Genomic DNA, 24,806 nt, shown 5'->3' with positions numbered 1-24,806 from the left:
ATTCAGAAACTAAAGTGGTCTCTTAATATTTAACAGAGTTGTATATATGGATATTTTAAAAAAATGCCAGATACGCATGGACAGGGCCTAACTTCACCTTAAAACAGGTCAGATCTTTCATCAGTATCACTGCAACAAGCACAGTCTAAAGGGAATCTTCTCAGTCTTATTCAACCTGTGGTGTTGAGCTGTGGAAGATCTGCAGGGACTTCAGAGGGAAGTGGTGACTGACAGTAGAATACAGGCCACCTTCATCAGCAGTCTACACACGAGCCGCAGAGCAAACTCTGAAACTCTTTGTACCAGACTGACGAGGGAAGGAGAACACTAGTGGCCCAGGTGAAAAGGTAAGCTCTGAGTCCGGTGCCTCTGGTTCCGTTTCCTTTTTCTCTCTCTATCTCTATCTCTAAGATCAGCACTGGCTGTGGTTGGGGTAAATATTTTAGCCTTGTTCTCCTGCTTTCAACACACTCTTCTCAGTGATGAGTGATGTTTGCAGAGGTGGGTGAAAACATGCCCAACTTTTCAGAGTAAAATTTTGAGTAAAATTGTGATAAATATTAGTAGAATATCATTCATAGAGATGTAATGATTACTGGACCAACATTATTGCAGACACTTATTAATAGCCTGTGTTTTACTCCTCACTGTGCATGAAAGCTCAGCTCAGATGTTACATGTGAGAATAATGCACCTTGTGAAGGAAAGAGGATAAAGATTTCGAACAGCACTAACTGGATACCCCTGTCAAGAGATATGCATCCTTCAGTCCATATAGTGAGTAGCTATTATCACAGCGACACAGCCAAGCTAACAAACATCACTATCCACACAAAACAGCAAACAATGCAGACCAAATTTAACCACCACCGAACATACAATAGCAACAGTCAGACAGGTAAAGAAATCTTTACATTATAATAATAGTGTTTTTAGTGCTAAATAAGCAGCACTTTTCGTTTGGGTTTCCACTTTTGAGGTCCATAATGCAGTTCTGTAAAGGAATTAACAGCATTATTATTATTACTATACAATTTTTCTGCCAGATTTCCAAAACAACAGATTTTTGAGTATTACTTCCCACTAGGAATTCAATACAAAACTGCTGGCATCCTGCAAATTTAACAATGATACTATGGAACCCCATACAAATGACCTTGAATACCACAGCAACCTCCTAACAACCACCAGCCTCGCAAACACTAAGCAACATCATAGCAACCGCCAGGGATATCACATAAAAACCTTACCACACTATAGGACCAATCTAGCATCCCCTTAACAATACCACAAGACATCGCCTAGGATACCATAGCAACCAGCTAATGAGCACTTCATAGCAACAACCTCAGATATCATAGCAAGCACTTATAACAACCACCTGGCAACACCAAAGCAAACAAATGGGAAACCATAATAACCACATACCAACCAGTTAACAACAGCCTAGTAGCCACCTGGAATACCACAGGGACCACCTAACATCACCACAGCAACACCATAGCAACCAACAACCAAGCAAGACCATAAATAGTACCTGAAATACCTTAGAAAAATGAAAGCAACTGCCTGGAACTAGGATCTTTTCCAATATTTTTTAGCATATTTTATTGGTCATTTATTACAGTTAATATTATTATTATTATTGAGTATAATCATGATTATCCTTATTATTATTATTATTATTATTATTATTATTTTTATGAACAGTAGTAGTTTCAGGTGTTTAGTATAATTCAGGTCCGGTTCCACCTAAACTTGGCTCTGTTTAATGTATAAAACAGTGGATGATGCCGTCACCCCCACCGTCGCTGCTTGCTCACAGTTAAAAGAGTATTATGGGCTGTGAAATTGAGCTGAAGGGGAAAAACCGCACTGTGTGAGCTCACACTGACGACAGCAGGTCGAGCTGTGTTTTGAATCCAAACGTTATTCTAAACCTGTTTCAGCACTAATGAGCCGCACTGAGGGCTTGTTAAGAACTGAATCCACAGCTGGATCCACATCGACCTGAACATCACATTCCAAAACCAGTTAAGAGACAAATGAAGAACTGGTGCACGCTGGTGCATGAACTGTCCGTATAACTGTGCATCTTCATATTCGCTTCTTTGAATACGTCAAGGTGAGTCCAGACATTTCCTAGAATTACTGGCCTCAAGACAGGTATCCATCAGCCAGAGTATCGCAGGGTACCACAGGTACATTTATTAGCACACTCACACGTAACAGGCAATTACCTTAGTCTGCACAGAGCAACAAGCAACCAATCATTCCTTATAGAAGGATGCAATTTGTACGATTTAGTAACAAGGGGAACAGTTTTGCAGAAAGCAGAGATTTTCTCAACTTTATGCAAAATGAATGACTAGTGGTGTCAATCGATTCAAAAATGTAATCCAATTAATCACAACAATATTCTGTGATTAACTGCGGTTGTTCTTCTAAAGATGCAAGTTTTTATTGTGAATATTTAAATGTGAATAAAAGAATGAATGTAAGAAATGTAAAATGCAATTTTATATATATATATATATATATATATGTGTGTGTGTGTATATATATATATATTATTCGTGTTAATTAAAATACTAGTATATAAGTATATTTATATGTTTGAGGGGAGATAAAGCCAGCGTGTGGCGCTGGAATACAGAATGCATGATAAATTCTAGAGAGGAAACTTTTTATTTTTTATTTTATTATAAACATCTCAGCTTGTTTGTATGGATTTCTGAATTAGAACTTAATTTGCTGAGTATAAAAGAGCGTTTGACTTCTAAAGTAGCTGCACCTTTGAAATAGCAATCCACCAAAGTCAGAGCGCACCTGGCTCTTAAAAGGAATGGCAAGTGACACTCAAATTGATTTATTGCATGTTACGGCCAAAACACACCAATGATTAATTAAGAGACTTAGTACATGCCTTTTGCATGTTTTGAGCTGCACAAGGTGTGCTTTTCCTGTCGTTACGATAGCAAAGACACACAGACACGCCCTAAATCAAAGCGCACAATGCATGGTTTACGACTCGCCTAAAGATCCCAAGAATTCTTTAGATCCCAAGAATTCCTTAGTGTAAATAATGATCCCTGACTGTTTTGTTTTTTGTCTGTAACTTCCAGTTGACTTTTAATGGTTGAGGAAAATCGAGGCAGCATCGGCTCATAAAAATCCAACACATTTTAATGGATTTCAGTTTGCAGTCAGAAACAGGTCCTACTGCATCCAAATCTGAATGTAGTCCTTGACAAACACTTCCAACTCCAGCACACACACACACACACACACACACATTTTGTTCCAGTTATTAAGCCAGGCAGCAAAAGGAGCAGCTCGATTTCAGCCCTGATCATTTCAAGCCGTGCTAATTCACTATTACACCTCCATTCTTAAACTACGAAAAACAACTTCTACAAGTAAATAAACTTTACTCTGAGTCTTTAAACTGTACTCTGTGACCACATAACCTACAGTGAGAGAGCAGACACAATGTTTTCATTAACAGAAACTACTGCGCACACACTCACAGTTGAGTCCTGCAGTGCAGGCTGCATCCTGCTGAACCGCTATCATTCATTAAAAAACATTCAGCACCTTAAAAGTCAAGGGTCACGATATACTGCCTGCATTAGACCTCCTACCTCCAGCCCTGCTGCCCTCAAAACACCCTATACATATAAAACACAACCTTCATTGTCTGTTGTAGCTTATTTAACTCTCTTTTATTAAGATTTTGGATGGTATTGATCCATATCTGCAACAGCAGACCAGCAGTGTTTCAATGATCTCATCGATGTCTTAAAGGTGTCCTTCCGCTAAAACCCACTTTTTCTTGTTCTTTGTGAAATACAGTAGGTCTCTTTGAGTTGTATATGCATACCACACATGAAACTCTTCCTTAAACTCAAAGTTCCTCATCCTCCATTGTCTGCAGTAGCTGGTAACAGAAAATGTTAAGAAAAACGAGTCGATCAGGAAAACACTTAGTATTCATGGCCCCGCCCACCTTGGCTCGCGACCGCCCACAGGCAGAGCTGAAGCCGGGCAGACATGTCTTGTCAGATAGGAGCTAACATCTCTAGAAACAACATGGCAGTTCATTCCTGTGTTATTTGTGCAAATAGCACATCAGTGTTATAGACGCTTTACCCAGTAATTCAGAGCTAAGGAACAAATAGTTAGAATTTGTCTATAGAGGAACACCACCAGCAAAGTACTATTGAGATAGGTAGGTGTGTATTTTTTAAACAGTTTTGTTTACACTAGTTAAAAGTAAAAATTCACCTCAGGGGTTTGTTCCAACTGCCTGGGTGGCTCTGCTGCGGCTCATCCAACAAAACCCCGGTGTGGATTTTTACTTTCTGGATCTGGACCACCCACCTCTGTGTGTAACTATAGGTTTACATAGGATCTCCAGTGGATTTTGTGTTTTACAGAGACTCTAAGACTAGGTCAGAAGCTGAACTGCACTTAGCAGGGCATAATTACACATGTTGTAAAGTAACGTATGACATTGCAAAGACTGTTTTTAGTGTAAAATGTCTTTAAGTTAAAATGTCTGTAACTGCTGTCCATCTCACTGGTGTCACAATGCTGTTAGCCAATCAGAGCCACTCCACTGCATCACTATCCATCACTAAAGTAGCGTTATAACGGCTTTTTTTTTTTTTTTTTTTACAAAAACCAAATCACATAGCATTTATTCATACTAGAGACCACAACTAAAAATTAATTCAAATGAATAAAAAAAACAATGGAATGAGACATTTAAGGACCCCTAAAAGTCCAATTTACTGTTCATTAGGGTTGTGACCTAACGAACGGAAAACTTACAAGAGAGTTTTCCTGACCTTGATAACAAAGCAAGACCCAGACGATTCATTTGCAGTCTTCAGACCAGACCAGAGGATTGAACTTTTAAACTTAAGTCAAAATCTGTGGTTTTAATAAGGGTTTAAAAAAGAAAACTGTCCAACTGATTTTTAGGCAGAACCTGCTCTCCACACTGAGGAAGACAATCTGAGCAAAGCTTTACACTAACCTGACCTCTGCAGGGATGCTTTCTCACTTCATCTATACTGCAGCTCTCTGTCTAACATCAAGCATTCTTTCAGCCTGATCATAAATCCATCAGATAGGCCGTCTGGGCTACTGTAGCGATCTATAGAGCACCGGTCGATTGTGGATCACGCAGCTGGATCTGGTTTCGTGAGGGCGCAAAAAAAACACACCTTGTGCAGTTAAAAACACGCAATGAACAAGGTAGGAACTAATTTTCTTAATTAATCATTACAAGTCTGTTTTGGGTGTAACTTGAAATAAGTTACCATACCCTTTAAGAGCCAGGTGAGCTCTCAGGTGACTTTGGCACGTTCGTATCTTAACAGTGCTGCGCTTTTCACGTCTCAGAAGAGGATACTGACCTGCTCACAGAGAGAGCTAGCCATTCCAATGTACAGCTTCTACACATGGTGGAGGTAGTTTTACAACTGTAATAGGGCTGGGTATCGAAATTCAATACCAAAAAGCATCGACTGTAATGACTCAAGGTCTAAAAAAAATAAAAAATAATCATACTTTGCATGAAACACGCATTAACACAGTAAACGCAAAGAGAATGCGCAGCGACGCAAAAACTACTGCAATCACACCCTGGATCACATAAGCGCAGAGCATGTGCAGAAATAGGGTAGCATGTTCACGATGATCATTCAATTTGTAAAAACGTGCTGTCTCTTCCTCTCTCACTCGTGCTGTCTCTTCCTCTCTCACTCGTGCTGTCTCTCGCTAACTCGCATTGTCTCTCACACTATGTCTCTCACACTCTCACACTATCTCTTCCTCTCTCGCTAACTCACGCTGTCTCTCGCTAACTCACGCTGTCTCTCACTAACTCACGCTGTCTCTCGCTAACTCAAGCTGTCTCTCGTTAACTCATGCTGTCTCCCTTACTCTCACTCGTGATGTCTCTCACTAACTCACACTGTCTTTTAATCACTCGCTTTGTCTCTCCTATCTCTCACTTGTGCTGTCTCTCCCTCTCTCTCGCACTTACGCTGTCTCTTGCTAACTCTCACTCTCTCTCTCACTCATGATGTCTTTTACTAATTGGCTCTGTCTCTGTCTCTCTCTCTCTCTCTCTCTCTCTCTCACTAACTCAGTCTCTCATGGTGACTATTGTTTTTTAGTATTTATTCAGTTACAATTTTTTTTAAGTATTATATGGGTACTGGTATCAAAAATTAAAAAATAATACTCAGTACTGTCACAGTTTTGTGTTTGTAGAGTCTGGCTGGACAATATAGTTCTATTCTTTTCTGTTCTATGTTTGATGTAATGATTAAAAACGCTTCTCCAGGATCAGTAAAGAGCAACAGGCAAGAGGAAACCATCCATATCACACTCTCACACACACACTCACACTCACACCCACACACACACACACTCACACAGTAATTAATGGTACCTTGCTGCTGTTGAAAAGGGCAGGGTAGTGATGAATGAATGCAGCAGATAAAAGTGAATCCTTTGCTATCTCATATCCCAATAGCGCTTTAGGTTTAATCAACCCTCCTAAGGCTTCCCAGAGTGACAGAAGCAATATTTAATACCAACACAGACAGACCCAACTGCTCACACATCAGGAACATCAGCAGGTCCCAGCGGTGAGTTAGAGCTGGGAAAGATAGCTGCTGACAGACAGATCATCAGACCCTCACTGGAAGCATCGCTCAAGAGCTCGGGCTGTGTATCACATGAACAGACTCAGGCTGTGTATCAAAATCACTCACTGCGCATTCCAGAGAGCTTTTACAAGCCTAGAATTTTTATGAACTGAAAACTGTTAAACAGTTTTAGCTGCTCAATAGGGAGGAGGGGTGGGACAATATATTGATAGCGCAATATATCATAACATTTTCATTTGTGATACATTATCAGTATGTGGTGTGATATTTTATTGAAACATTTTGAGTTGCTTTCAATTCGCTGCTCTAAAAATGGTGTTCCAAGACTTTGGGAAAATATTCCATAGATTGATGAGTCAAAAATTAAACTTTTTGAGAGGTTTGTGTCCCTTTACATCTGGCGTAAAACTAACACATCATTTCAGAAAAAGAACATCATACATCACATTTAAACATGGGGGTGGTAGTGTGATGGTCTGGGGCTGCTTTGCTGCTTCATGACCTGAACAACTCTTTTTTTTTTTTAGATTTATATTAACAATTTTTCCCATTTTCCTCCCCAATTTAGCCATCCAGCTAGTAAGCTGTATATCCCCCCCCCCATCACTAGTGATGTCACAACACAAGGAGGATGAAGACTAGAACATGCCTCCTCCGACACATGTGAAGCCAATCACCACCTCTTTTTAAACTGATGCTGATGTAGCATTGCTGAGTAATATCACAGCGAGTTCGGAGGAAAGTGCAGCGACTTGGTTCTGATACATCAGCTCACAGACGCAGCCTTGTGCTGATCCACATCACCCTAGGAGTGATGAGGGGAAAAAGCGACATCTACCCATCCAGAGAGAGCAAGGTCAATTGTGCTTTCTCATGTCTCTAGCAGCTGATGGCAAGCTGCATGACCGGGATTCAAACCAGCGATCTCCTGATCATAGTGGCAGCACTCTAAACCACTGGATCACTCGGCACCCCGGAACCATGAATTCTGCTCTTTACCAGAAAATGCTGAAGAATAATGTCTAGCTATCATTTAGTACAAGCTGTGAGTAGGTGAAGGGTGTGATTGGAGATAAACACTCTTATTCTTAAATGTTTTATACATTTATATATACAGTTATTATTTTTACTGTTCACGTTATAATTCACTTAATAACCTTATGAACATTGCTCTCTTTTTAACTGTCACTATGACAAGGCTTTGGAGGTTGTTTTTACTTTTTCAGGAATCAGGAAGGTCAGAGTGTTTTCATCAACAATGAGAGCTGTGAGGAGAACGTGACCCTGAGTGGCAGAGAAGCTTCACTGCTGTTCTGGGACCAGTGCATATGAACTAGGAGACAACAAGCTCTCTGAGTGAAGTGCTAGGAACCTCTCCTCAGATAGCCAGCGCATGCCTGTTCTACACGGCGTAAAGTCGCACACAGGCCAGAAGATCTTTGCATCCACTCTTTTCCTCTGTTTCCTCTGCTCACAGACTTTAGGACACTTAAGGACTGTCTGCTGTGTTCATGAAGGACACAGTGCTGAACAACATCATGATAAGAACCTGTTGCTCAGACAGGCTGGAGCGGATCACTTCATTAAAACTGGACAACAAACTGTTTACTGGACTCTGCTGACGTAATCATATGATAAGTTCTGTCCAATCACATGTCATTTGCAAAATGTATAACTGCTTGGATGAAGTCTGAGGAGTTCTCTCTGTCCCTCGACTGGCTTTAGTTTCTTTCTCTTTCTTCTCTCTCTCTCTCTCTCTCTCTCTCTCTCTCTCTCTCTCTCTCTCTCTCTCTCTTTCTCTCTCTCTCTCTCTCTTTCTCTCTATCTCTTTCTTTCTCTCTCTCTCTTTCTCTCTCTCTCTCTCTCTCTCTCTCTGGGTTGCGAATGTGTTGATCTATCGAGATTGTATTCGTTGATGTACTTTTACTCTTTTCTAATATATATCTTTTAATTTTTGTTCCTTTTATATATCTGTAATGCTGAAACTATTTTTCAAGTAAACTTTAATATATTTTAAATTCTAAGCTCTGACTCATTGGTCATCATTTCATGTTCTGAGATTTCTCACATCCGAGTTTTATCTAAGTCATGCTGCGGTAAATTACCCTACATAGGCCTGTCACAATAATTACATTATCAATTTATCGTACAATAAATTAGCATGAACTCAATAATATTTGATAATCGTGTTATCGTCTGTTGTGTTTATTTGTATGTTTGTTCACATATATAACAGTGAACAGTATTTTAGCCAAACCTGCTTCAAAAACCGACCAATGCTTTAATAACTGTGACTCCATACACACAGTGTGAAATGCAGTAAGTAAAGAAATAAGTATATCGTTCCCAAACTATGATTGATTCAAATTTTGTTGTCGTTTAAGGGTTAATTGTTGGCATTTAATGGTCCTAAAGTGACCAATATCGTGTATCGCAATAATTTCTGGGACAATATATCGTCCACAAAAAATTATAATCGTGACAGGCCTCGCTGTGGGCTCAAGTGATTTACAGCTCAAGCGTACTTGGGTTCTGCTACAGGACAATGATCCAAAACACACCTTCAAGTCCACTTCTGAATGGCTCAGTTTTGGAGCCAAAGTCTTACTGAGATGCTGTGGATGATCTTAAACAGAGGGTTCATGCTGGAAAATCCTTCAGTGTTTTCGGAGAGGGGGGGGGGGGGGGAGCAGGATGTGTGAAGGTATACACCAATAGGGTGTCAGAATGGTATATGTTTATACTTCTCTACATCCAATCACAATCAGATTCACTCTATCTGGATGGAGAGATTTATCTGGATAGGGGTTTTATTGAACGATGAGAAGCCGAGATGAAAACAAGCTGAAATTAAATAGGAGTGACGAGGCTGTTTTTAAAATGTAAGGAGTAAACATTTTAGATAATTGTGTTTAAATGTGAGAAGTAGAAGTAAAAAGTTCTCTTAAAAATAATTACTTTAGTAAAGTACAGATAACCAACTTTTCAACGTGGTGTAGGATAGCAATAAGCAATAAGTGATGTTGCTTGTGCAGGGTGTAATATAGCCTCAATTGACTTCTTAAATCAGATTAATGATCCAATTTGATCCAAATTTGAAAAGAGAGCTAGATTTTATTATTTATTTATTTTTTTACATTTTGAAATGCTCTAAACTGCTTGCTCAAAGGCTCACACCCCAAATCTGACTTATTAGTTGGACAAAAATCATATCTATTGGAGAGTTCCAAGGTAAAAACCAACACAAAGACCTGTCTCACATTTACCAACAAACATTATGATGATCTCCAGGACTTTGGGAAAATATTCCAGGGACTGATGAGTCAAAAGTGAGTCAAAAGTGAAACTTTTTGAAAGGTGTGTTCTGTTACATTTGGTGTACAATTAATGCATAATTTCAGAAAAAAAAGATCATACAGAACGTAAAGCATGGTGGTGGTAGTGTGATGGTCTGAGACTCTTGTACTGCTTCAGGACCTGAACAATTTGAAAAGAGAGCTAGATTTTGTCTCAGTACATTCTGGGAACGAAACTAGAGCAAAAGTATAATAATAGCTGTATAAAGTAAGAGTGATCTGTGAGTAAGTTGTTTTTTTTTGGAGAGAGTGAGAAAATGACCATGTTGGTTGCGTAACTCTGAGGATGTGCTGCTAATGTTTTGTAATGTGTCATTTTGAATGTAATTTTATACATTGAAAATCTGCATACAAGTGAAAGAGCAGCATGAATCTGAAACACAGCCGTCTAATAAATATTTGAACACCACCATGTTCTGCTATTTGAAGCCTACCAGAAGGCATCTGCACGGATTCAGAGAAGAACTATTGCATTCTTAATGCAGAGAATTCAGAATTAGCTCTTGTTTAAAGTTAACGCAGTATTTTGCACTTCTGTGCACAGAAACAATGGAACCTGCCTGCTGGAACGGTTGTTCCACGCTTGAGCGGACCAGAACAATCTGATTCTTTAATACAGGATGAAGAAGACATGTGGCACAGGGATTCATTCATCCCGTAAAAAAGAAAGATAAACGCACATACACACACACACACACACATACAGACATGAATTGGAAAACTTCTACTGGAACTTTTCTCAACATTCATATAAACCAGTTAAACACACAGCAGATTCTATGATTACCGACTGTAGTCATGCATCTCCTGTTTCTCTGTATACTTTATTCTTATCCTGCTTTTTTCCATTTTTGTTCTTCATTACTCAGGACACCACAGGAGAGAACACCACCACAGAGCAGGTATGATTTGGCATTGATTAGCATGGTGGTGGTGTATGAGGTGTTAGTGTGTGTTGAGATGGTACACTGAGTGGCTCAGATACAGCAGTGCTGCTGGAGTTTTTAAACACTATCCTTTAAACACTATCCTCCACTCTATTACACACTCCTACCTACAGCTGAAACACCTTGTAGATAAATTACCGTATTTTTTGCACTATAAGGCGCACTGGATTATAAGGCGCACTATGAATGAGTGTCTTTTTTCAGACGACAGGGCCTGAAAAAAGACGCTCATTGATAGTGCGCTTTTACTGCATGTAATACTTTTTTAGTACAATAGAAAAACAAAACTTAACTGGTATAGAAACCTTTCTTTGCAATTATAGACGTTTCCTTATAGTTCTTGACCAAGTTTGCACACAATGCAGCAGGGATTTTGGCCCACTGCTCCATAGAGGTCTTCTCAATATCTTATAGGTTTTCCCATCACTGGGCAACATTGAGTTTTAGCTCCCTCCAATAATTTTCTATTGAGTTCAGGTCTGATGAATTGCTTTTTACAGAGCCACTCCTTAGTTGCCCTGACTGTGTGTTTCAGGTCATTGTCATGCTGGAAGACCGAGCCAAGACCCATATTTAATGCTCTTACTGAGGGAAGAAGATTCATGCAATAAAATGCATTTTTGGATTTTTTTAGATTCTGTGTTTGTACAATAAAAATTACAGACCTTTCCATTCTTTGTAAGTGGAAAAACTTTTAAAATTGGTAGTGTATTAAATACTTATTTTTCTCCCACTGTATCTGGTGACACTGAAGTGTTTAAAAACTCCAGCAGCACTGCTGTGCCTGATCCATTCATATCAGCACAACACACACTAATACAACACCTCCATCCTACTGTCAGAGCAGTGCTGGGAATGACCTACCACCAAACAGATAGGCAGATTATGACAGGCCTGTTACAACTGTTATAAATCAATAATGACCTTTCATAGGTCTTCAGTGATCACATAGCACCACTAATCAAAAGCAGATGATTACAGATTTTATACAAGGGGTCATATTTTTTATTGACTGGGGGGGGGGGGGCATCCCTGTTCATTATCCCTTTAATTGAGACCCAATTATCAGTTCTTGATAGTTCATGTACATCACTAACACTGTCTGAAGTTTTCCCTGCAGACTGTGATCAGAGGCATGAAGGTCAGAGAGATCCTCCATCAATATGCAGAGAGAAACAGATGCAAAGATAGAGAGAGAGAAAAAGAGAAAGAGAGAGAGAGAGAGAGAGAGAGAGAGAGAGAGAGAGAGAGAATGAGAGAAGCCTTTACACATATACTGATGCTCTCTTACCCCTGCTGCAAAGCCCAGACTTCCATCCAGGATGCGCTTCTGAAAGGAGATACAGAGAGAGAGGAGAGTCATGACATGCTTCAGAACAGACCTGAAGATCCCATCAGACGTGTCTCTCTTCAAACAGCTCTTGATCACACAGGACACACAGCCGACACTGCAGACCTCTGACAGCACGTCTCTGTCCCAGATCTGAGAACATCTCCTGCTACTGTGTCTATCTAGAACACGTTCCTAGATCTATAATCCCACAGTCCTCACAAACACTCAACCTATCGCTACAAACACACCGGCCACTTTATTAGAAACACCAGCCTTGTGCTTACACTCACTGGCCACTTTATTAGAAACACCTACGTGCTTTGTGATTCCACTCACTGGCCACTTTATTAGAAACACCTACGTGCTTTGTGATTCCACTCACTGGCCACTTTATTAGAAACACCTACATGCTTTGTGCTTACACTCACTGGCCACTTTATTAGAAACACCTACGTGCTTTGTGATTCCACTCACTGGCCACTTTATTAGAAACACCAAAGTGCTTTGTGCTTACACTCACTGGCCACTTTATTAGAAACACCTACGTGCTTTGTGATTCCACTCACTGGCCACTTTTTTAGAAACACCTACGTGCTTTGTGCTTACACTCACTGGCCACTTTTTTAGAAACACCTTTATTCTGCTTCCACTTTATTGGAATACCACTGGAAGCTTTATTGAAAACATCCACCTTGTGGTATTTAGGGCTGCAGCTATCGATTATTTTAGTAATCGAGTACTCTACTGAAAAATCGATTCGATTAATCGAGTAATCGGATAAAACATATTTGTCTGCTTAAAGAGTAATTAAAAATACACAAAAAAACAAGACATTATATTTCACAACATACATTTCCAAACTGCAAACACAAATAGAAATAAAGGAATATTTTATAAAAAACTTTAATAAATTAAGTTAAATTATTTTCAAAACTATAGGGAATTAATCAATAAAAAAAGGCATTAACATTTGCATTATGTTGTGCATCTCAGTTTCTGAACAGCAGAGATGTCGCCAGTTCCTCTCACCAAGCCGGTGACATGTATTCGTTTATAAACTCCTCAGCGCTGTGTTCATTTACATAAAGCCTGTATTAAGTCCAGAATTGTCTGTTTTTATAAACTAACCACACACATTAGACAGTATTAATAATAGTCAGCGCTTCACAGCGCTGTCGTTATGTTATTAAGGTACATAAATGTTAATCTCCTTGATTTGTTATGAGTTATATTAACCTTCTCTCGGCTCCACCGCTAACGTGTCCTCTGCTGAGACGCAGCATTAAAACGTGCTGTTGTCGGAGGCAGGAGCGAATACACGCTGTCCAGCCTAAAATGCTCCATTATTATTGTCCTTTTTCCACGTAAGTTGTCACTCTTTTCCCACGCCGCATCAAAATTCTCTCTTCTCAACTAAAACCCTCACCGCCTGCTCCTTCTTCCTGCGCGCGGGTGACGTAACGCTGAGCGCGTTGTCACAGTAAAAGCGCGAATTACTGCACTCTGCGTTTTTTAATTAAATAAACGATTACTTGAGGCACAGAATATTACTCGATCAATTTTTTAAATCGAGTAACTCGAATAACTCGAGTAATCGTTTCACCCCTAGTGGTATTAATCTCTGGCCACTTTACTGGAAACACCTGTCCTGTGTTTCCACTCACTGGCCACTTTATTAGAAACACCAGCCTTGCGCTTCCACTCACTGGTCAATTTATTAGAAACACTTAATATAATGTAGTATTTTGTAGTATCCACATTTAGTAATAAAGTGTTTATGATAAAGTGGCCAGAGATTTAAACCACAAGGTGGGGGTTTCCAATAAAGTGGTCAGTGATAAAAAAAAAAACACAAGGTGGGCGTTTCCAATAAAATGGCCAGTGAGTGGAAGCACAAGGTAGATGTTTCCAATAAAATGGCCAGTGAGTGGAAGCACAAGGTGGGTGTTTCCAATAAAATGGCCAGTGAGAGGAAGCACAAGGTAGATGTTTCCAATAAAATGGCCAGTGAGTGGAAGCACAAGGTGGGTGTTTCTGATAAAGTGGCCAGTGAGTGAAAGCACAGGACAGGTGTTACCAATAAAGTGGTCATTGATTAAAAAAAACACAAGGTGGGTGTTTCCAATAAAATGGCCAGTGAGTGGAAGCACAAGGTGGGTGTTTCCAATAAAATTACCTATAAGTAAAATAAAAAAAAACACAAGGTGAGTGTTTCTGATAAAGTGGCCAGTGAGTGGAAGCACAAGGTATGTGTTTCTAATAAAATGGCCAATGATTAAAAGCACAAGATGGGTGTTTCCAATAAAGTGGCCAATGAGTTAAAACACAAGGTGATTGTTTCTGATAAAGTAGCCAGTGAGTGGAAGCACAAGGTGAGGGTTTCTGATAAAGTGGCCAATGAGTGGAAACACAAAGTAGGTGTTTTTAATTTCTAATTAATAATATTTATATTATTATTTCTAAAGTGGCCACTGAATCGAAGTGTTTCTAGTGCTTCCTGATTGGTGTTTCCAATAAAGTGGCCAGTGAATGTTAAATTCACACTCTTAGTGTTACTCTAACAGTACTATGTTTAACACCATAAGTGTTGATTTAAAACAGGCTAAATTGTAGGCATTGCTAATAAAGGAGTCAGTTAATGGATGAACAAAGAATGTGTTTCTAATAAAGTGGCCAGTAGGTGTATAGTATGTGGGTCAATATGAGAACTGCTGCTGAAGTTTAAATAGAGAACCCTGCTGAGTCCCCAGTTCCTCTCTTTAATAAACCTGCAGGCAGAGGGCAGTGAGGGCTGAGTGAGATGTTTAGGTCTCTGTCAATTTCTCTGTCAACCTGTCTGACAATCTGTCATGCTGTCTGTCCATCTCTTTGTCTGCTTATTCTACCTGTCTATCCATCAGCCTGTCTGTTTATCAGATTCTATTTGGTTATGTTAATGCACTTCTCTACACAATATTGCATCATTACAATAATACACATTATTGGTCAAAAGTTTTAAAGCATGTCTATTGATCAATAGTCCAGTAGCAGTTCTGTATAACCCAGACAAGCTGCTTTTTTATTCTTTCATTTTATCAATGACTTTATTACTGCAGTTCTTCACCTGTCAGACCTCTAATTCTTCTCTTCACTGCTGAAATTGAGACTTTAGTCTTTTGTTAAGCAAAAGAGCTAAAGGCTAAAGATGTTGCCATGTGGGTCAGCCAGGCGTCTTCCTGTAGCAGTTTTCTCCAGGTTCCAAGAGTCTTTAAAAGGTGTAAGAAGAAGTACTCACTGCTCTCTGGCTTTATCTGTAATTTCTCTAAAGAAAAGACTGCTACTTTTAATAATTACAGAGTTTTCTGTGTTTATGTGTCTTTTTCTAGTTATTATGATGAAAGTGTGAATGTGCTGTGTGTAAATGCTGCGGTACAGAAGGCAGTACACCATCTGTTACAGAACAAAGACTTAATTTAACATTTTTTAAATATCCAAATAATTAATAATAAATAAATTCCAAAGCTCAGTTCATTTCCATTACTATAATGGATAAGGTGTTAACCAAGCACCGCCTTTTTATTACAAGATACTATTTTTATTTTACAATATACATTTTTTATCATACTTATTATTTTTTTATATTTTTTTCAGTTTTTATTTTATTTTAAGTTTTTCTTTTTTCTTTTTTCTTTTTTTTTTTACATTCAACATTTGCATCATTCACGGGATTTTGTACCATTTCAGGTTATTCACTGGACCAAAAAGATCTAAAGATTTTGACCATGAGTGTATAATACAAATGTTTTATTATCTTTAAAGTAAATATGAACGTATTTCTGCTTTCTTAGTATTATATTTTATAATACAATTTTAGTACAATGTGGCAATTGAAAATAACCCCTCCTGTAGTCAAATCAGCTCAGGAAAAACCTAAACACACTGGGACAGTTTCACAGACAGAGATTATGCCTACTCTTGGACTATGCAGCAGTTTAACTTGAAATTTTCTATTGAAAGGAAAATACAGTCTATGAAAAGGCTTAATAGTCCCTGACTTGACAACCTCTGCAGTCGCCTTCCCTCCAGACCTACCTGTCTGCTGGAGAAAACAAAGACCAGAGCAGCCCCTGCAGCAGTCAGTCCCCAGGTGAACAGAGTTCCCAGCAGGGCCTGAACCACGGGACTGTGGTCAGGAAGCATGGTGCCCAGCCTGGCAACACAGACAAGAACTAGAGATGAAGTGGAGCAGGATGTGAAGTTTACTCAGGTATTTATACAAACGACGCGAGGGCGTGTTCCCAACCCTGCTTACACAGCACCTCAGGACTCAAAGCTCTCTGTTAGCACAAATACGCCCATCCCAAATGTACTGCATCAGTGTGTTTTCACTGTGTTTTAATGACTAAGATGTCTGTAAAAGTCAAAAAGTTCACTCCTATATTATGGGAATCTCTTATTTGTGGCATAAAAGAACACTGTTTTAAAGATAAACAACTTATAATGAGATAGCTTGGTTAATGGACAGCTTCCAAACATGGTGGTGGTAGTTTAACACACTGTAGTAACTACCGTATTTTTCAGACTATAAGATGCACCATACTATGAGAAACACTATAAATAAACGTCTATGTTCTGGTCTATTTCCTTAAATAAGGCACACAAGTTTAAAAGGTGCATTAAGCGACACTATTAAGGATGCCTACATCTAAGTAAGCAAGGGTGTTGCCAAGTTTCCCTTCTAATGGGAAAGCTGGGGGAAGTGCCTACGTAAAAAAAAAATGTGATATAAAAAATCCATATCGTGATAATAGAGATGTTCTGTCTTAAAAGTAGTCTATTATTTACTGTGAAGCTTTAGGTGTATTTATTGTATATTTGTTTTAGTTTGCAGTTTATATGCATGCACTAAATATTCTGCAATATTATTTGCTGCATTATATTATTTTATGCTATATTATTTATTTTGCCACATTATTATTATTCTGTTATACTATTATACTATATTCCTGAAATGAATAATTTATTTTAGTTTTCCCATATCACCAATTATATCGTTATCAAAAAAATACCCTGAAGTATCGTGATATTATTTTAGAGCCATATCACCCACCCCTAGTATACATATATATTTCAAAGTCAAACAAGCGAAGGATGTTAATCTACACAGATTTCTCCCTTGACAACTGTTAATTTGGGTGAGTAAAGCACTTCTCTTTGTTTACAGTAAGCTTAGATTTACAATATTTTGCCAATATTAAGAGTGAGTTTTCAGTGAAGTTCCTTCAGCAATAAGGCTGGGTGCAGCAGCATTAGCATTAGTCGCTAACTGCAGAGCTAGCAGGCTGTAAATGCCAGAGGAACCCTGAGTGTTCCGGTAACCCAGGGCGCTATCAGCTAGCGATTTGTCCCACATAGCTTGTTTTAACATGATAAACATCCAATATGCTTGCCTCTAAACAGTAAAAGAGCTAGAGCTGCGGTTAGCGGTTTATGCTAATGCTGCTGCACCCAGCCTTCACTAAAACTTCACTGAAAACTCATCATAACTCATCACCAGCAGATGACATAACTCTTTAAACCATCACTGATTACACTGGGTTATTATTGGCTGTTAGCCATAATTAAAGAACAACAATTAAAGAAATAAACGCTTAAAACAAATCGCTCTGTGTGTAATACATCTATATAATATATAGAGTTTCACATTTTGAACTGAATTACTGAAATAAAGTAACTTTTTTATTTTTTTAAGATGCGCTAGTACGTGCTGGTCAACGAATTAGAATAATTTGAAATAGTGCAATTATGAAATTCTTTGAATGCATTTTTTGTGCAGAAAGCAAATCAGGTGTTCACCGCACCTGTCCTACTCGTTAGACTAATCACAGAACTCGTTACTTGGAAAAAAAATATTATTTTTATTATTATTATTATTATTATTATTATTATTATTATTATTGAATTAGAATAATGGAGAAACCGTTTCATTGAATTAGAATAATTTTTATTATAATTACAATCATCACTTTCTCAGTATTTTGTGGCTGCCCCCTTGGCTTGTAAGACTGCCTGAAGTCTCCGCGGCATCGATTTGACCAGCTTGTCGCAAGTTTCCGCACTCACAGCTTCCCAGGCAGTGGCGATGTTCTGCTTCAGTTGGTCCAGTGTAGTAGGCTTTCTGTCGCGAATTTTCCGCTTGACGATGGCCCAAAGGTTTTCAATGACATTGAGGTCAGGCGAGTTGGCCGGCCATGCCAAAACTTCAAGCTGTTTTTTAGTGAACCAATCTTTGGTCGACTTGAGCATGAGCCGGTGCAAGATCCTGTTGAAATATGAAGTCTTCTTCGCCGAACTGTTCCTCAACAGTCGGAATCAGGAACGTTTCCAGAACATCTTGATATACGGCAGCATTGACAGTCTTCTTGAGGAAGCAGAGTTTCCCTACACCTCGAGCGGACATGCATCCCCAGACCATAACGCTCTGGGGAAACTTGACGGAGCGTGATTCGTCACTGAAGACCACTTTCTGCCAGTCTTCAGCAGTCCACTCGCCGTGTTCTTTGGCCCACTTCAGCCGTTTCTCCATTTGTTTCTTGTTCAGCATCGGTTTTACTGCTGGAACGCGAGATTTGAAGCCGAGTTCGCGCAGACGACAGTAAGTGGTTGATCTGGAGACGTCAGCGCCGGTCTGCTTGTTCCACAAGTCGGTGAGCTCGGAAGTGGACTTGAACCGGTTGCTGACTGCGATCTTTCTCAGCTGCTTGTATTGTATTTCTCAGGGCTTGAATTTGAGCCACTATTCCGGTTGAGAGGTCGCGCTGCTTACCCATGATTGATTTTACAACTTAGAAATTCTACTCAACCCTGACTTTATACTGCACAGTGAACACTCTTCACAGAAAACAAAAATTCGAGCATTTATTCTAATTCAATGAAACGGTTTCTCCATAATTCTAATTCAATAAAACAACAGTGTCACAGTTAAATGGCCTAAATGGGCCTTTTGGAAAGCTCAGCTGAGCAAATTTTTTTCCAGGTAACGAGTTCTGTGATTAGTCTAACGAGTAGGACAGGTGCGGTGAACACCTGATTTGCTTTCTGCACAAAAAATGCATTCAAAGAATTTCATGATTGCACTTTATTCAAATTATTCTAATTCGTTGACCAGCACCTGTATATATTTTTGATCTTTCTAGTGAATACTGAGAATACCCGACAGATTCAGCAGAATACCCAAAGCCAAAACTGCATAAATTAATAAAATAATAGTCTATACACGTTTTATATGGGCTGCATGAGATTGCATACGATTAGTGGGTCAGGTCATATATTTATAATGCAGCTGTACGTGCAGATTCATTATTGTCATTACTTTAACACTAACTGAGCTTGAATTTAAGGTGGCACTAACTTATAGAGACACTATACAGAGGGCTGAATGTGGCTAGCGTGCTTAAAATAAGCTGTATTGTTCAGAAGAGCCTGCTGGATTGTTTCAAGCTGGCTTGTTTTTATAATTGTCCGTTCCACCTTAAATGGAGCATCAGTTACGCAGCAGTTACACAGCAGGTATCGCAGAATCAGCGTGTAACTGCTACTACATTTAAGGTGGACCGGACAGTTAGAAAAATAAGCAAAATTCAGCTTCTAAAGCAGCTCGTTTGCGCAAAATAAGACTCTATACTGCACAGAAACGCAGCAGAGAGTGACAAAACTGCTTAACTCATTTTAATTCATTATAAAAATATGTACTTACTGAAAACACAGGCACCAACTGAGAAAAGTCCACCGTATTTACTTCCTCCTTCCCTGTACACGTGTCTACGAGCGGCAGCAAGTCCCGCCCCTCTCCGCATCCCATTGGTTGTGGATCTAATCTAAAAGCGGATTGGCTGATTCGGGGTCAGTTTTACACAACCTGAATATTCACTGTAACTCTTATTTTGACAAATATTTCTTGAGGCCTTAAAAGTGCTGTACTTTAAAAAAAAAAAAAAAAAAAAAAAAAAAAAAATATATATATATATATATATATATATATATATATATATATATATATATATATATATATATATTATTTGCTAAAGAAGAGGACTTTATTGTAAACATACAGTTATATTTATTATTATATTTATTTTTATTTATTTATTTTAAAATCTGTATCATTAACAATCATCGACTATTATATTGTTTTGTTATTATTGTACCTACATTTGTTTTAAAGAAGAATTCCAGTGTGAAATGGTCTTGTGATGTAGTGAAACATGATAATGAGTACAAACTTTTTGTTGAATTTTGACCATTTCTCATTTTCTGCAAATAAATGCTCTAAATTATTTAAAAACATTTTTTAACTTAGGAGACAAATATATTTAGAGCATTATACAGGCTGTGTTTGTAAGTTGGCAGCATTTTATTCATAATGTATAAAATCTGAATGAAGTCTGGGACTGAGTTTCTTGGTATTTACGTGTATAAATGTATAAACTTGTTATAAATGTAGCTATTATTGCATTATGATCATAATTCATGATGCATAATAAACATGGCTATGATGGGTCATACTATGCATGAAAACTGTGATTAAAAACCAGGGTTATTCCGCCAAATATTGATTTCTGAACTCTTAAAACATAAAGAATATGAACTTGTTGTCTTTGCATTAATTGAGGTCTGAAAGCTCTGCACCATTTCTTATTTCAAAATAAATAAATGCTCTAAATGAGAATATTTTTATTTGGAATTTGGGAGAAATGTTGTCTGTAGTTTCTAGAATAAAACCACAATGATAATTTTACTCAAACATAAACCTATAAATAGCAAAATCAGAGAAACTGATTCTGAAACTGAAGTGGTCTCTTAATTTTTTTCCAGACCTGTATATGATGCCTTATGAATGCGTTCTCAGCTGAAAGCATCCTCCTGCTTGTGGAAGGCTGTATGGTCTATGAGCTCTGCATTGTTAAATTGTCTACAGATGGGGAAACACAAAGTAAAAAGTTCAGTGTGTTTCCAGAGTCTCAGCCGTAACAGAACATCTAGAACTGATGGATGGAATTTAACCCCTTTAACCTCTGAGGGTCCCCCGACCCCCGCCCACCCCCCTCAACAACAGCACAACACCACATCAACCCTCCACTAATCTCAATTACCTCTCCCACCACTGAGATACCTCTCTCATCACCGACCGTCACTCACCACTTCTAGCTTTAACTCTTTAAACAGGGTCCTAAAGAGTTCTGAAGAGTGATGATAAAGAAGAAACTCCTCTAGAGTTTCCTCTACATTGTATGTGGTGCAGTTTAATCCAGAAGGAGGATTTTATTTGTGCACTCTTATAAAAATACACTCTAATAAAAAATTTCTTTAATTCTCTTTATACCTAAAACAATACAAATAGCCATTTGGATGCTTGAATTTTCTGGTTAATTTAAAGTTTTGCTTTTGTTTTGCTTTTTGTTTCTTACTAGACAACAATTTACAGTCAATTAACAATACTTACATCAGAAAACAACACTGTTAAATAATGTTTAAATAATGTATTAATTAATTATTAGCTGTCACTAGTTAACCTTTATTACAATTTATTGCTTACAAATGTTCAAAATAATAATGAATCGGGACATTAGTTTAAACATTTGTAATGAGTAAAAGTGTGTTAACTGGTGTCAATTATTAATTAGTTGAGACATTCTGTTGTTAGTATTGTAAATTAATCTACCCTTATTGTAAAGTGTTCCAGTGAATTTATATACTTTAACACCAAATATGCCTCGAACAGTAATTGCATTATTGATTTATCATACAATATATGGATACGACTTTAATAATTGCCTTTTGTTTATTATTATTTTTTATCATATTTTTACCATTTTTATATTCCTGTTCCAATATCCAATATAATCGTATTTATTAAAAGTGCATTGCTCTTTAAAAGTAATATGTAATTTAATTATTATTCTAAAACAGTGACATAAAATGGCCTTAAAATGACAATGATATTATTTATTGCAGTTATTAAGTAAATAAAGTATAGATACTAAGGTTTAAAATACTTCTGTAGAAGGTGAAGTATCAAATCAAACGTTTTACTCTAGTAAAAGTGTAAAAGGACTGGTTTCAAAACTTCTTAATATAGAAAATAAATTAAACTCACAAATAAATGAAGTCTTTATGTAAATTTGAATATTTCTAAATAGTTTTCACATTTACTGTAAATTCAAACAGAATCTTTGAATAAGTTTAATTATAATAATTGAGTTTAGTCTGTTGCCATTGTTTTTACCGGGCTTCTGGCACAATCTACTTGCAAACAGGATGTCTCTTAGTATCTGACAAAAACCATTAGTGAGTAGTCATTCCCTCCAGGCTAGTTTAGGTAAACCTGTGGATCACATATGATGATTAACTGCCTGGTTTTAGTGTTGTAGGCTGTAAGAGCAAGCTTCATTTTCTAAGATGATAGGTGTAATTGATATCCCAAAGATTTTATTTAATTGAATTAACTTAAAATTTGGGCATAATAACTAATTAACTCTATTTTTTTTGAGGCAACCGATTTCCTCAAACTATTGAAGTAAATTTAACATATCATACAGTGAAATTAAAAAAGCACACGTGATTTTTTTTATTTTAATTTAGTATGACTAAAAATCCAGAGATCACTTGTAGCCACACTATACACATTTATTTGAACATTAATAAATCACAAATAGAAACATATAATGGAATTATCACAAGACAAATACATGTCATGAACAGTTTGGTTTTTAAGATTAAAATCTTACAGAAAAAAGGGGCTTATAATACAAATACCCCGATTCTAAAGCCACCCGACCCCCCAGACACACATACTCACACACCTCATACCCCCGTCTGTTCAGTCCAGTGTAATTCTAAAGCGTAATAATGTTACTAAGTATGATGTGTAATTGAAAGTGAAAAGCACTGGACATGCTGATCACATGACCAACAAAACCATCCAGCACATCTGCACACGGATCATCTCAGTCATCTCATAATTCACTCGACTTAAAAGCTTATTATTATATACATCTATATACAGAAATAAGATTGCTTAACAATATTTTTATGTATAATATTATTCTAGAAATATTATTGTTATTAATTATCATATTGAACAATAACATTGACAGATCCCATGTCTGGTTATCATTTGCAGGAGACTATAAAAATACACAGCAAATATATTGGATTTTGGGGTTTATAATTAGACTCTGGCATGCTGAGAAGGAACATCTGTGTCCAATCAGTGTCTAAAAAAAAAACCAAATTACTGATCAACCCCAGTGGTCCACTAATGACACATTATGTTCTACCACTGACTAGTAAAACCCTAGGTGGTCTACCAATAACACATAGGTTCTCACAAGTAACTGGCCCAACACACAGTGGTCTACCAATGACTCACCTAACTCAAAGAGGGTCTATTGGTAACCAATAGGGTCCTAACAGTGTTTTTTAAACCCGAAGTGGTCTACCAATAACCTGCCGTGACCAACTAGTTACAAACCAATACCATAACTTTCTACCAATGACTCGTTAGACCTAAAGTGGTCCACCAATAACCCACCTGGTCCAACAGTGACTAGACAATAACATAGCTGTCTACCAATGACTTATCAAACCCAAAGTGTGAAGTGCCTGTCCCCTGATTGGGTGTTAGGGGGTGGGGCTACAGACCTAATCAATATATGCACCTGTGTAGGTGTGCTGCGGGAGGCCTTTCTTTTGTTCTGTTTGCTGCAGGCAGCTCAGTTTTCTGGGCCTGCTTGGTTTGGTTCTGTTTGACATTATGCTTTAGTTGTTTTTTGTTGATACGTAGGTTTTCTTTGGGCCGCCTTTTTGTTTATAAATGTCTGGACATGAACCTTTTTCTAATTTCTTCATTAAATTAATATTTTTTGCCATTTAAACACTGTGTGTCTTCCATTCATTTGTCACGGCCTAGAGCCAGTCGTCACAAAAGTGATCTACGAATAACATGCCGTGACCAACTAGTGACTAACCAATACCATAGCTGTCTACCAATGACTCATTAGACCTAAGATGATCCATAAATAATGCACTAGGTCCAACCAATGACTGACCAATACCATAGCTGTCTACCAATAACTCATTAAATTCAATGTGGTCTACCAATAACCCACCTAGTTCATCCAGTGACTGACCAATTCCATAGTGGTCTACCAATGATTCATTAAATTCAAAGTAGTCTACCAATAGCCCACCTGGTTCATCCAGTGACTGACCAATTCTATAGCTGTCTACCAATGACTTATTAAATTCAAAGTGGTCTACCAATAACCCACTAGGTCCATCCAGTGACTGACCAATACCGTAGCTGTCTACCATTGACTCATTAAACCCAAAGTGGTCTACCAAAAACCCACTAGGTCCAACCAGTGACTTATCAATATCATAGCTGTCTACCAATGACTCAATAAATTTAAAGTATTCTACCAAAAACCTATAGGCTCCT

General features: G+C 37.9%; 1 protein-coding gene across 2 annotated transcripts in view; it reads right to left on the bottom strand.

Moving 5' to 3' along the window:
• Positions 1-20,148, bottom strand: part of LOC111192387 (zinc transporter ZIP11) — a 160,357-nt gene extending 140,209 nt beyond the window's left edge. The window contains exons 1-3 of one of the 2 annotated variants that reach the window (XM_022669325.2): positions 20,061-20,148; positions 16,397-16,514; positions 12,284-12,322 (exon numbers count right to left, since the gene is read on the bottom strand). In XM_022669325.2, the coding sequence (XP_022525046.1) occupies positions 12,284-12,322; positions 16,397-16,504 (147 nt within the window). In that variant the 5' untranslated portion in view covers positions 16,505-16,514; positions 20,061-20,148. Of the gene's footprint in view, positions 1-12,283; positions 12,323-16,396; positions 16,515-20,060 lie in introns of those variants that run through there. The other variant, XM_049464816.1, reaches the window with a different exon arrangement.
• Positions 20,149-24,806: the final 4,658 nt, after the last annotated feature.

This window comes from Astyanax mexicanus, chromosome 15, assembly GCF_023375975.1.
Source record: "Astyanax mexicanus isolate ESR-SI-001 chromosome 15, AstMex3_surface, whole genome shotgun sequence".
NCBI lineage: Eukaryota > Metazoa > Chordata > Actinopteri > Characiformes > Acestrorhamphidae > Astyanax > Astyanax mexicanus.
This window is presented reverse-complemented; position numbering and strand designations above follow the sequence as displayed.